The 14620-nt window shown below is 40.2% G+C and overlaps 1 protein-coding gene and 1 long non-coding RNA gene across 4 annotated transcripts in view; one reads left to right on the top strand and one right to left on the bottom strand.

The window, feature by feature from the left end:
• Window positions 1-2487: 2487 nt before the first annotated feature.
• The window catches only part of LOC137487557 (uncharacterized), a 33945-nt gene continuing 21812 nt past the window's right edge, over window positions 2488-14620 (bottom strand). The window contains exon 3 of the long non-coding RNA XR_015507176.1: window positions 2488-3630. This is a non-coding gene — a long non-coding RNA (uncharacterized LOC137487557). The remainder of the gene's footprint in view (window positions 3631-14620) is intronic.
• Window positions 6630-14620, top strand: part of fgf18a (fibroblast growth factor 18a) — a 43395-nt gene continuing 35404 nt past the window's right edge. For 2 of the 3 annotated variants that reach the window (XM_087280254.1, XM_087280256.1), the window contains exon 1: window positions 6630-7661. In XM_087280254.1, coding sequence (XP_087136380.1) covers window positions 7630-7661 — 32 coding nt within the window. In that variant the 5' untranslated portion in view covers window positions 6630-7629. 3 annotated transcript variants of the gene reach the window in all.

Below are 14620 nucleotides of genomic sequence, written 5' to 3' on the forward strand. Positions count from 1 at the left end.
AAAGAAGCGGCTCGGGAAGAACAATTTACCCACAAATCAGACATCACTATGGCTCATAAGCAAGATTTCATTGATGCAAGAATAATATCGAGCTGATGACATATTTTAGAGCGCAATTAGAGCGCTGTGCATTCATTACAGACATTTCCATGACGTTCAGGATTGATATTTGGAAAGAATCATTTTTAAAACTCTTTCTTTTTTCCTGAATGCGCATGTTGAAGTCAGAATTATTGGCCCTCCTGTGAATTCTTTTTCAAATATTTCCCGAATGATGTTTATTTAGGATTTTTTCTCACAGTATTTCCTATAATATTTTTAATTTTGGAGACTTTTTTGTTTTATTTCAGCAAGAATAAAAGCAGTTTTTAATTTGTATTCAGGATCAATTAATTTAATCCAGTGTGACTTTATTTTCATAGTAGTTAAACATATTTTCTCCTCAATTTTAATTCTCATAATGCAGTTGGAAATCATAATTTTACTGAAATCTTTGGGTGTAATTGCCATCAATAATGGTAAAAATGTATTGCAGAACACTTAGTTTGGGTCACAATTCATGCTGTTAAATATTGGCTTATTACCTGCCTATTATTAAGATATTAACTGTTCATTAGCAGCTATAAAGTATGATCTTATTCTGCATCTCTAATCCTACCCAAAACCTAAACCCAACAATATCACACGAGTAGCAGTGCGATATGGCTGTATATCAGCACTGGTGGGAGGCGTGCGTTGGCACAAAGCCACAGGCCGATTGCCTTAGTGCCCCCACCAGTGCCGATATACAGCCATATCGCACTGCTATGTGTGTGATATTGCCTTTAAACAACAGTTTGACGGCATAATTGTGTATATAAAAACAAAACCAAACATGGAGAGTCTCAAAATACCTTTTGTATGAGGAACTACTTTCTTCCGCCTTTGATTCAAATGATAAGCTGACAGTTAAACAGCTGAGCAAGCATCTTTTAAACTTTAGGTCTGTAGTGTCTGCTTTTTGCTGGCTGTATGTGGGGGGAGTAATACACAAGGTAAAAAGGCTGTATGGGTTAAAATACAAGGGAAAAGAGGCTGTATTGGTGCTGATATCACTTAAATATATCACGGCTATCAGCCAACCAGATTCGAGAACCAGACAGAACTGTTGTGTATATATATATATATATATATATATATATATATATATATATATATATATATATATATATATATATATATAATTTTTTTTTTTTCACCAAGTCTGCATTTAATATATATACACAGTTGAAACCAGAAGTTTACATGCACTCTAAAAAAGAAACATAGCCAGTTTTTTTAAATGCCTGTTGGTAAATCATACTAATTTTTTTTAAAGATTTTTTATTATTTTCGACAGTCAAAAGTTTACATACATTTCCTTGTTTTTTTTTTATTTATTTTTTATTATTATTTTTTTTGCTTTGCTTTTAAACTGTATAACTATGGTCAAATGTCCCATTCCTCCTGACAGAATTGGTGTAATGGAGTCAGATTTATAGGCACAAACTTTTTCAATTCTGCCCACAAATTTTCTATAGGATTTAGATCAGGGCTTTGTGATGGCCACTCCAAAACATTCACTCTGTTGTCCTTAAAGCACATTTGAACTAATTTGGCAGTATGCTTAGGGTCATGGTCTGTTTTAAGACCCATTTGTGGCCAAGTTTTAATTTCCTGGCCGATGTCTTGAGATGTTGCTTCAGTATTTCTACATAATGTTCTTTCTTCATGATGCCATCTATGATGTGAAGTGGACCAGTCCCTCCTGCAGCAAAACAGCCCCACAACATGATGCTGCCGCCCCCATACTTTACTGTTGGGATGGTGTTCCTAGGCTTGTAAGCTTTTCCCTTTGTCCTTCAAATAACACAGGTGATTATGGCCAAACAGTTCAATCTTAGTTCCATCAGAGCACAGGACATGTCTTCAGAAATTATTATTTTTCCCAGTGTAATTTAGGAAACTGTAATCTGGCTTTTTTTTGTTGATTCTGGCTTTTTGAATTCACTAATTAACTCAAATGTTGTCAATTAGCCAATTAGACACTTCCAAAACCTTGACATCATCATCTGAGCTTTTTCAGAGGCAGAATAATCTTATTGTATGTAAACTTGATTTTCAAGAAAAGTTGTAACAATTTCTCAAAAAATATTTCTCAGCATAACAGAAACACATTTGATAATCCTAATTTACCTAAAAGAGAAAAAGTTTAGTTTCATTAACATTATATATATATATATATATATATATATATATATATATATATATATATATATATATATATATATAGTTTTTATTTTTTATTTTTTAATGCAGGCTTGGTGTAAAGAAATCATCCTGTTCTAAAACTTTATACTAGCAGTATATTTTATATAACGCAGAATAATAGGAATGGCATGCTAGTAAATTCTGAGCATACCCTAAATGCTGCACTTGAACGCCTGATGTTGCTCAGTAAGTAAATACGCCCTCTAGTGGAAGCACAGCACAGAACACAAGAGGAAACTGCATGTTGGAGGTGACGGACGTTGGGAAGACCGGAGGGAAATGGACTCTAAATGTCAGGTGGATTAATAATGGCTCTTATCTGCCTCTTCTTTCCTCCTCTCTGTCCCTCCTTTCCTCTCTCTTCCTCTGAAAAACAACTTTCTTTCCAATGGCACATACTTCATAAGTTGGGAGCGGTTGAAACAAGAAGCAAGCATGAATGCGTTTCGAGGAGAAAGTCAATGTGTGTGTGTGCTACAATGGGTGGAGGGGACCAAAGGGATGACCCGCGAGTCCAAATCACTGACTAACTACTGACCCCCGTGTCCCACTATTAATAACTGTCTCCCAGCTCGCACACATGCACATGACTAGTGCGCTTGGGTGTGTGCGCGTTGGTTTAGTTACACTTCAAGTTTAAAAATGCTCCTAGAAGCGGTAGTTAAACTGCAATATAAAAAATGACCGTAATTTCAATAGTAAAAACTGTTAAAAACTAATGCGTTTCTGTAATATATACAGTTAAAAACAGTAAACTGACTATCCCAGAATTCCCTGCATGACAGGAATGCCTCAATACATCTCTGCAATGACTCATGGCAAAGCAAGCAGTTCATCAAGACTCTTTGGATTCATCTTCAATGCCTCCTCCTTCATCTTACCCCACACATGCTCAATAATGTTTAAGTCTGGTGACTGGGCTGGCCAATCCTGAAGCTCCAGAATCCTGGAACTTTGATGTGGAGGCTGAAGTATGAGGAGCGCTAACCTGCTGGAAAATTTGCCCTCTCCTGTGGTTTGTAATGTAATGGGCAGCACAAATGTCTAGAGACCTCAGGTTGTTGATGTTGCCATTCTCCCTGCAGATCTCCCCTTACTGAATGTAACCCCAAACCATTTTTTTTTCTTTCACCAAACTTCACTGATTTCTGTGAGAATCTTGGCTCCATGCTGGTTCTAGTAGGTCAGTAAGTGTTTGAGATGATTGGGATGCTGTTCAACAGATAATTCTGCAGAAAAATGGACCTTCTGACACTTTTCCAAATTATCAACTAGAACTGTATAGCGGGGATTGGTGCGGTGGATGGCGGAGGAGTGTCGCGGACAAAAGTGAAGAGGGTGCTGGAAAAAAAGTAAAATAATGGACATTAAATTACAGAAATTTACTGTAAAATAACGGACATTAAATTACAGAAATTTACTGTAAAATAACGGACATTAAATTACAGAAATTTACTGTAAAATAACGGACATTAAATTACAGAAATTTACTGTAAAATAACGGACATTAAATTACAGAAATTTACTGTAAAATAACGGACATTAAATTACAGAAATTTACTGGAAAACAACGGACATTAAATTACAGAAATTTACTGTAAAATAACGGACATTACATTACAGACATTTACTGTAAAATAACGGACATTAAGTTACAGAAATTTACTGTAAAATAACGGACATTAAGTTACGGAAATTTACTGTAAAATAACTGACATTACATTACAGAAATTTACTGTAAAATAACGGACATTAAATTACAAAAATTTACTGTAAAATAACAGACATTACATTACAGAAATTTACTGTATAATAATGGACATTACATTACAGAAATTTACTGTAAAATAACAGACATTAGGTTACAGAAATTTACTGTAAAATAACAGACATTAAATTACAGAAATTTACTGTAAAATAACGGACATTACATTACAGACATTTACTGTAAAATAACGGACATTAAGTTACAGAAATTTACTGTAAAATAACGGACATTAAGTTACGGAAATTTACTGTAAAATAACTGACATTACATTACAGAAATTTACTGTAAAATAACGGACATTAAATTACAAAAATTTACTGTAAAATAACAGACATTACATTACAGAAATTTACTGTATAATAATGGACATTACATTACAGAAATTTACTGTAAAATAACAGACATTAGGTTACAGAAATTTACTGTAAAATAACGGACATTAAATTACAGAAATTTACTGGAAAATAACGGACATTAAATTACAGAAATTTACTGTAAAATAACGGACATTACATTACAGACATTTACTGTAAAATAACGGACATTAAGTTACAGAAATTTACTGTAAAATAACGGACATTAAGTTACGGAAATTTACTGTAAAATAACTGACATTACATTACAGAAATTTACTGTAAAATAACGGACATTAAATTACAAAAATTTACTGTAAAATAACAGACATTACATTACAGAAATTTACTGTATAATAATGGACATTACATTACAGAAATTTACTGTAAAATAACAGACATTAGGTTACAGAAATTTACTGTAAAATAACAAACATTAAGTTACAGAAATTTACTGTAAAATAACGGACATTACATTACAGAAATTTACTGTAAAATAACGGACATTAAGTTACAGAAATTTACTTCAATTTAATTTTCTGATAAATTTCTGTAATTCAATCTCTTATTTAACAGCAAATTTCTGTAATTTAACGACCATAATTTTACGTTTACACCCCAGCTGCCGGAAATATACCATAAAACTACGGATTTTGTGCAGCTGCCCCTTTTTTTACCATAATTTTTACGTATTTCTTTTAGACTGTGACAACAGTCATTCGTAATGGTGCAAATAAGTCTTTTACTGAATGTTGGTAGGGTTGGTTGCTAAAAACTAGCAGCTAAAAATACTAAGCATGATCAGATGTTGGCTGGTTTTGCGGATGTTTTCAGCTAATCAAGGTGGGAGACCAGCATGTTTTTTTTTCTTTCCAGCACTGCAAGATTGGTTCTCAGCTAACAGAGAACATTCTCAGTACTGGCTAACCTTCTGGCAAAGTTCTCCTCAGATATGAGCAAGCATTCTTCCAGTAACAAGAATATAATGTTCATTCAAAGCTGGACAGTTGTCTTATATTTCTTGCTTTTTTACAACATTTGTTCCTTCCTTCATTACTAGTTTCAAAATGTTCAGAGAAGATGTTTTCGTCTGACCTGTGGTTTTCAGCTAATCCGGCAAACAAACGCTCAGGTTTAAGTTCTGGCAAGATTTTCATGAAATATATTAACGCTCCAAGGACGATATTACAGTGTGCTCAAAGTTTTCTATCTGTAATGATGCAAAAAGTTTTTGGTGCATAATTATTTTCCTGAACCATTTTAGACATTTGTTTAACTATCAAAATTCAGAAGTAACATTTCCACAATGGTTGCAAATGGAAGCTAATATGATTTATTCAACTTCAGCATAACCAATTTTTTTTAAATAAATAGATAAAAAAAAATGGACGTGTTGAAGATTCAGAAATAAGCCTTTACTAGCTTAAAGGGAATGTTCTTAGAACATATTTTTGTTAGCTGAGCTAGTCTCGCTTGAGGTCTATATAAAACAACAGATGTCTATGGTATGTCCTCATTTAGATAGCTAAGTAAAAGTGTGTGTGCGTAGAGAGAGAGAGAGAGAGAGAGAGAGAGAGAGAGAGAGAGAGAGAGAGAGAGAGAGAGAGAGAGAGAGAGAGAGAGGTGGGGGATCGGGGAGGGTGGGTGAGTGTTGGCTTGGCTGACCGTCTGCGGTTCTGTCGCGGTGCTGAGAAATGTTCCTTTTGGATCGGACCGTGAGCTTTCATACCTCCCTCCCGCTTTCAAATGAAGCGTCTCTCTTCACTCTGCCCTCTTGAGTTTTACAGGCATGAAACGCATCAAAACGCATTAAAAAGCACTAAACTTCTGGGTTTGAATCGGTGGCAGATTTAAAGTGTGGGATTAGTTTGGGACTGTTTCCGATGCGCGGTGCGTCCCGGCAGGACCGCTGGTGCGCGCGCGTGTGTGCGCGCGGCTCTTTGTTGCGCATGGTGACATTGGCGAGTGTTTTCGCTGGAGTCGGGCGGCATCACACCGAGGCTGAGTAATCTCGTTTGGATCCAATAAGTGTGTGTGTAAGTGTGTGTGTGTGTGTGTGTGTGTGTGTGAGGGGGAAAGCAAACGGAGAGGGAGCGAGGGAGAGAGAAAGAGAAAGGGGGGCTGGGGGAGGGAGGGTGGATTGATCTGAAATCTTGTTCTGTTTTTTTTTTTTTTTCTTTCTTTCTTGGAGTGATTTCTGCGCTCTGCCGTGCAGCTTCAGAAGACAAACGAGCGGAGAGGAAACAAGCCGCTTTTACGCACCGCGCTCGCAACGGCCGCTTTATTAGTTTTCCTATCAAACGGCGTAACCGGGAATTTGTGAATGAACGCTGCTGAGGAAGAGGAGGAGGCGCAGGTTAAGTGGACGCTGCTTCCAGTGCACGGATCGCCTGCTTTTATGCGCAAAAAGAGACGCGTTTTCTTCGCCGTTTCTTCGGGCAGACTTTTGCGCTGTTCTGGGGGGAGCTGCAAACTTTCTTCATTTTAAAAAATAAATAAAAAGCTCGGATTGCATTCTTTCCCCTTCAAACATTTTGGAGGTGATGTCATCGGCCCGCGTTTTGGCTGCCGTTGCGCTGGAGCTCCAGAACTGAGTCCGGGAAATCAGGTGCAGGGAGCTGCTGCCGCGGGTGGCCGCGAGCGTGTGCCGCTTTCACTTCCCGCAGCATCTGCGCTGGACCAACAGCCATGACCGAGCACGCTCCGCGGTACCCAGAGTCCAGTCTTCACCGCTCCATCCCCTTCCAGGTGCTCTGCCTCCCGCGGCGCGTCATTTCGGCTGTAGCGGATCAGCACTGACAGACGCGTGCGCATGCACTCTAAGGAATTAATCAAGCCTCATCTGTGGAAGGACATTTCCAGCAGGAAAAGTTACTTGGGCGCAAACTTTGTTTGTTTTTTTATGAGCGGAAACGCCGCATAGGTGTGGGTCGCGTTTGAACTTCGCTTCACCTGTTTCTCAGACTCCGGAGGATTGAGCTGCGCCCCGCCTCGCCCCGCCCCGCTGTTACCGACCGACCGTGCACCGCAACCATCCGTGTCGGCTGTGGCGCGCTCACACCCCGCTGACCCCGAGCCGACGGTGAAAACATGCAGTCCAGCGGGAAAGTCCGCGGACCCTGCATACAATCGGATTAAACCAAGCGGACAGACGAGAAGCCGTGACCCGGAGAGCCGTTTCGCAAGCGCGCACGGAGCCACTCGGACGCGGAGGAAGCGATGTGGGCCTTTCTCTCCACGGTGGCTGTCTTGTAAGTCATGACCTCATGAGTTGTAATAGGTTAATTATTAATGCTGCTTTCAAAAAAAATGCCACAGTCTGCTTCACTTGACAAACTCCAAGTCTTGCATAAATAATGATCTCATGACATCACACCCTCTGGGTTGCCATGGACACTGAGGTCAATCACACCCAGCTCAGGTAAGGCCTCATCCAATGAAAACAGCTCCAAAGGTGTATCTGCCACTCTCTTTATTTTCCTTCCCTCCTTCTTCTTCTTCTCCTTTTCTTGTGTTGTTGTGCACACATGGCAGTCATCTTGAGATGGTTATCATTCCTTTCCCAACCTGCGGATGGGACCAAAGGGCCTCTGATAATCCCAATCCCGACGCTCCCCCAGGCAGATGGAGTGGCTGTCTGGTCCCGAGCGCTCCAAATTGCTAATAATAATGCCCGAGGACGGTAGTTGTAGAGCAGGCACAGAGCTGGCACCTTATCTGCTGTCTGGATAGAGCGGCGGGTGTGTGACCTTCTCCGACAGGAAACTGCAGTTTAGAGACAGCAAAACATCAAACGGAGCTTTAACATTCTCAGACAGTTGTGCAGAATGAGAAGCGGGTCTAGATCATGTTCGCTTGTTCTCAAGGCTGCCGTCGATGCAGATGGATTCACTTTAATAATCATCCGAACTTAAAGGTTGCGGGTGCGTAGAAAGAGAAGCCGGCAGATGTGCTGACGTGAAAGCGAGCAGTGTCAGGTGCTCTGGGGGTTATTTGTTTGAGATGAGGTGAAGATTAGGGAGCAGACGTGTTTCATTCAGAAGTCTCCTCGCTCGTGCACCTGTGCTTCAGTGAGTCGCTCAAGGCCAGAACGATAAGCAGACGATGGAAAAAGACTTGATTAGTGCACTCCTGCTATCAGGACAGACATTTACAAACCACATGATCCAGAAGAAGACCGCATGAAATTTACAAAGCAACCAGCTAGTAGGCTAAAATCAAGTGTTGCCTTTCTTTCTACCTAGCCATGCTTCTGCAGCCACCTGTGAAGATTATAGCAGTGTGTTTTGCAAAGAAAAGTCCATTTCAATATTAAACTCTTAAAACGTAAAGGTGCAGTAGGCGATTGTCTTCAGAAACATGTGCTGTTGTGCTGGTTGACATTCATGGTTCACATTCATGATTGGAGTAAATGATCTAAATGTTTTTATATGTATTTTTCAACACAATCTCACGACAATTTGTAACTTTTTGAGGTAGTGGCTAATTTGTATAAATACGTACGATCTAATTCGTACAATTTAGTACGATTTGCTCATTCCCCAATGACGGTTGGGTTTAGGGGTGGGGTTAGGTGCCACGCCTCCTTTTTAAAATTGTACAATTTCGTACGACTGAACTCGTACGAATTCGCCACTAAACTGGCAAAACGTAAAATACTTACATTTTCTCGTGAGGTATTTTTATATGGGTCTGAAGACTAAATAATGTTTATCTAGTTAAAAATTGTCAGGCAGTCTGTGTAACCCAATGAACCTACACCACCCAACCTGCTTCGAGCTGGTTTCGAACCGACTACCTTTCGCATTGAAGTCGGTTGCTCTATCAAGGAGGCTAAAGACTATAGATTGTAGCGACTGTCGCTAGAGTACATTTAGAGGTCAGGGGAGTGAGGTTTACCGAAACAGCACTCACTAGCTGGCCTCCGTTACACTCACACCCCCTAAACCTCACTCCCATCCATGTCACGGCACCAATATAACCCTGGCGATCCTGCGCCACCAAACCCGCTCCGAGTTGGTATCGAACTGGCGACCTTTCGTATGGGAGTCGGTTGCTCCACCAAGGAGGCTAAAGACCAGGGCCTCTAGCATTTGTCGCTAGAGCACCTTTAGAGGTCAAAGGAGTGAGGTTTACCTGCACAACACTTACTAGCTGGCCTCCGTTACATCTGAGCAATAGCCTAGTGGTTAGCATGCCGACATATAGTGCAGTAGCATGTCAGGGCGTCCAGAGTTCGAATCCCAGCTTGAGGACATTTCCCTACCCCCTGTCTCAATACTGTCCCATCTAATTAAAAAAGGTGCCAAAAATAAATACAAAAATAAATAAATAAATGTCAGGCAGACAATTTCCATAATTCAGATAAGTAGCCCAAACTGTCCGTCAACAAATGTAGATTCTCTCCCGTTCACGCAGATCCGCTGTATGTGCGGTCACGTGGACATAAGTGACAGCGGTAAAAACAAATGCTGAATCAAAACTTGTTAAACTCCTAAATCAATAGGAGTTTAGTAATCAATAATGGAGTTTTTTTTGACAAGTTCTGCTTGCTACACAACTGAAAACGTGCTAGATATAATATCGTTTTTCATTCAGAATTGTAGTAATATAATGTACGTTTTCTAACTGGCCTCAGCAATCCTGCAGGTGGGCCGCGAGAAATTAAACTCTCAATATTATACTATAATTTGTGGATTTCATTATTAATATGTTGTATTATAATGCACTTTCTCCTGTTCACTGATTGATTACTTGGCGCAAAAACAGCCTCATGATCACGTCTGTAACTAGTACACGCATGCCTGTTCATTCACAAACTATGTGTGAAGTGAAAGTCTCTCTCTGTGCATTTAATATATCCACATAGTTGTCAAAATTAAAGTCCTGTAAGTGTTTTAAAACAGACACAAAATTTACATGTGTCTGTATATTTTTAAATAGGAGATATTTAATAGTAGATATTCAGTAATAAAACAGAAGCTGGACTTCTGCAATCTCCCTATTGACCTGTGGTTCTCTTTAAATTTGTGCAAAAAAAATTAAATAATATATATATATATATATACCCCCCACACACACAGTTGAAGTCAGAATCATTAGCCCCCCTGAATTTTTAGCCCCCTGTTTATTTTTTCCCAATTTCTGTTTAACAGAGGGAAGATTTTTTCAATACATTTCTAAACATAATAGCTTAATAACTCATCTCTAAGAGCTGATATATCTTATCTTTTTTCAAGACACGTCTATGCAGCTTAAAGGAACATTTAAAGGCTTAACTAGGTTAATAAGGGTAACTAGGCAGGTTAGGGTAATTAGGCAAGTTATTGTATAATGATGGTTTGTTCTGTAGACTATCGAAAAAAATAGAGCTTAAAGAGACTAATAATTTTTACCTTAAAATTGCTTTTAAAAAATTAAAAACTGCTTTTATTCTAGCCGAAATAAAACAAATAAGACCTTCTCAAAAAGAATGAATATTATCAGACATACTGTGAAAATTTACTAGCTCTGTTAAACACCATTTGGGAAATATTTAAAAAAGAAAAAAAATTCAAAGGGTATTTAATAGTTCTGACTTTAACTGTACATAGTCATTAAATAATTCATTTATTTTCTTTTCAGCTTAGTCCCTTTATTAATCTGGGGTCGCCAGAGCGGAATGAACCGCCAACTTATACAGCACATAGCCAGTAATTTAATGCTATGAACACGAGGCGTGTCATTGTGATTGACAGTTGATTGACAGCTTCTCAAATCCGACCGTCAGAGCTTCGGGAGGAGATTGAAGCCTTATTATTGGATTTCTGTGTTATTTTACCATGACAAAATGAGCTGTTCTGCAGTAAACTATACTTTCTGACCTACAGGATCTGATGGATCACTGTTTATTCGGTAAATTGAGGGTTTTATCATACTCTATTATTAGCTTGCTGAAACAAACTAAGCCATGAGCTGTAAACAATTTATTTGGGCTGAATTTAAGCAAACAAATAAAGTTGAACATTATTACATTTAATTTGTTTGTTTAAATTCAAGGGTGAGGCAGTGGCGCAGTAGGTATTGCTGTCGCCTCACAGCAAGAAGGTCGCTGGTTCGAACCTCGGCTCAGTTGGTGTTTCTGTGTGGAGTTTGCATGTTCTCTCTGCCTTTGCGTGGGTTTCCTCCGGGTGCTCCGGTCAATTGGGTTGGCTAAATTGTCCCTAGTGTGTGGATGTTTCCCAGGGATGGGTTGCGGCTGGAAGGGCATCCGCTGCGTAAAAACGTGCTGGATAAGTTGGTGGTTCATTCCGCTGTGGCAACCCTGGATTAATAAAGGGACTAAGAAAATGAATGAATGTTCAAATTCAACACATTGTTTTCTGTTCTGGTTAGTGTTTAGGCCAAGTCTTACTGGTTAAGACCAATCAGAGCATCATATGCAAATCAGATTTAGTGAACTTTAGGAGCAGAAAAGCTTTTCCATATCACTGACTTGAATGAGTGCTGTAGAAGTCACGGATTTAACTGTGACAACTCCACAGAGCCCAAAGTGGGACTCTCTGAGAGCACACTATTCAGACACTGATCTCAAGTCTTGCAGCACCCTCAGTCCCGAACGCACGTCTCTTTCCTTCCCTGCGCTGCTACATTGTTTCAACTTGGCCAGCGGTGTAAATTGTGCTTGAAGGGTGTGCGGGGTGATTTGGGATACAGCTCCACCTCGCCTCTACACACGAACGCCTTCAGGAATCGTTCTGTCTCAGGTTTGATGATGTCACCACCTTGCTTGTTTTGGCCACCGACAATAAGCGCTCAGTAGAGTAAAGCTCGCAGCTACTTTCTTTCTCTCTCTCTCTCATTTTTCCCCTTTCCCCCACCTTTCTCTGGGTCTGGCAGGCCGCAGGCTCGTTGCGGTTTGGGAGGGATACGGAGAATCCGAGGTTGCAGCTGAAGTAGTTTTTTTTTTTGTGCATTTTCTTTCCCTCCTCTCTCTCTCTCTCTCTCTCGCTTGCTCTGAGTGAAGCACTACTGTTTTAACAGCTGAGAGTTCTTACGGGACCCAGAGCCAGTCTCACCTGCGCAGCCAGGGTTTGGCAACCGTAGGCACACAGATCTGCAGCCAACATGTGCTGATCTGCAGCCAGCATGCACAGATCTGCAGTTTGCATGTGCAAATCCTGCACACAAGTGTATCATGCGCATGCATGACCTCTGCTGTCAGAGAAACACATGCAGTGAACGCATCACATTTACATCATGTGTACATATAGTAACCCAATACAAGCATCCGAGCTGACTAAAGCAGTGTATATTAATATGGCACTCAGTAATATTCATAACCTCTTATTATTGACTCATAATTTGCTTGGCAAGCACAGAAATCACACACACACACACACACAGTTCTCAGTGTCTCTGCATTTTCAGTTTATAGCTATAATATTGGGTGTCAGTGTGGCTCAGTGGGTTGCACGATCACCACACAGCAAGAAGATCACTGGTTTGAGCCCCGGCTGGGTCAGTTGGCATTTCTGTGTGGAGTTTGCATGTTCTCCCCGTGTTGGTGTGGGTTTCCTCTGGGTGCCCTGAAGTCCAAACCAATGACTGTAAAAAATGTGGACGACGTGACAGCATCTTTTTCCAATGAATGCTTTGAATGCAGAACGCCTCACGACGGGCACAAACTGTCGCAAAACACTGCTGAAATTGGAGCCTGGGCTTGCGCAGAAGGGACTACCAGATGGAGCCAGAGGCGGAGCCGCGGAATCAAGCTTCCAATCAAATGCTTGTCCGTCAAATAAACCACGCCCACCTAACATCTCATTTGACCGTCTATATCTGCATTATAACAAAGGCTTGCTAATATAAATATAAGCTCTTCCATTTAAACACACGTAATAATATACGAGGCGAGGCAGTGGTGCAGTAGGTAGTGCTGTCGCCTCACAGCAAGAAGGGCGCTGGGTCGCTGGTTCGAACCTCAGCTCAGTTGGCGTTTCTGTGTGGAGTTTGCATGTTCTCCCTGCCTTCGCGTGGGTTTCCTCCGGGTGCTCCGGTTTCCCCCACAGTCCAAAGACATGCGGTACAGGTGAATTGGGCAGGCTAAATTGTCCGTAGTGTGTGTATGAATGCGTGAATGGGTGTTTCCCAGAGATGGGTTGCAGCTGGAAGGGCATCCAATGTGTAAAAACTTGCTGGATAAGTTGGCGGTTCATTCCGCTGTGGCGACCACGGATTAATAAAGGGACTAAGCCGACAGGAAAATGAATGAATGAATAATAATATGCGATTTATTAAAAAACTGTGATGCAAGCAGTTTTTTGTAATATAATAAAAACAGGCGTGACACAGTGGCGCAGTAGGTAGTGCTGTTGCCTCACAGCATGAAGGTCGCTGGGTCGAACCTCGTCTTGGCTCGGCTCAGTTGGCGTTTCTGTGTGGAGTTTGCATGTTCTCCCTGTGTTCGCGATGGTTTCCTACGGGTGCTCCGGTTTCCCCAACAGTCCAAAGACATGCAGTACAGGTGAACTGGGTGGGCTAAATTGTCCGTAAGAATGAGTGTGTGGATGTTTCCCAGATATGGGTTGCAGCTGGAAGGGCATCCGCTGCGTAAAAACTTGCTGGATAAGTTGGCGGTTCATTCCGCTGTGGCGACCCCGGATTAATAAAGGGACTACGCCGACAAGAAAATGAATAAATGAATAATAAAAACAATATATGTTGGGCTGCAGAAATAAATGATCTTTAATACACTCTAGCCTGAGTTAGACTCAGCTATGAACACAAAAATATTTCTCTTATAGTAGGTTGTTGGTATTTATAATCTTCACAGGGGTAGAAATATCACTTGTAAAATTTGAACAATAACATATAAACAACACATACATTTTAGAAAGGTTTTTATTTTTAATTTGCAATCAATAGATTTAAAAATATACACACCACGGACAGCTATTTGCCATGCAGGAAAAATTGTGCGTTGAAAAGATAAACACAGTAAGATTTCTAAATATCAACCAGACATGTACACATCCATGCACTGTATATGTCAATTTGTCCAATAAACCTAGCAGTATTAACACACAAACTGATGCCTATCAGCTGCTGCAACATTGCTTGAATATTGTTTATTATTTTTGTCCTCCATTTTCATTTGGTTTATTCAATGCATTAATATGTGGTATGTGAGAATTTCTCTTCATTTTAATGTTTTGTAGGAGTTTTAAAA

The sequence above is a fragment of the Danio rerio genome, chromosome 14 (genome assembly GCF_052040795.2).
Source record: "Danio rerio strain M-AB ecotype USA chromosome 14, GRCz13ab, whole genome shotgun sequence".
Taxonomy (NCBI): domain Eukaryota; kingdom Metazoa; phylum Chordata; class Actinopteri; order Cypriniformes; family Danionidae; genus Danio; species Danio rerio.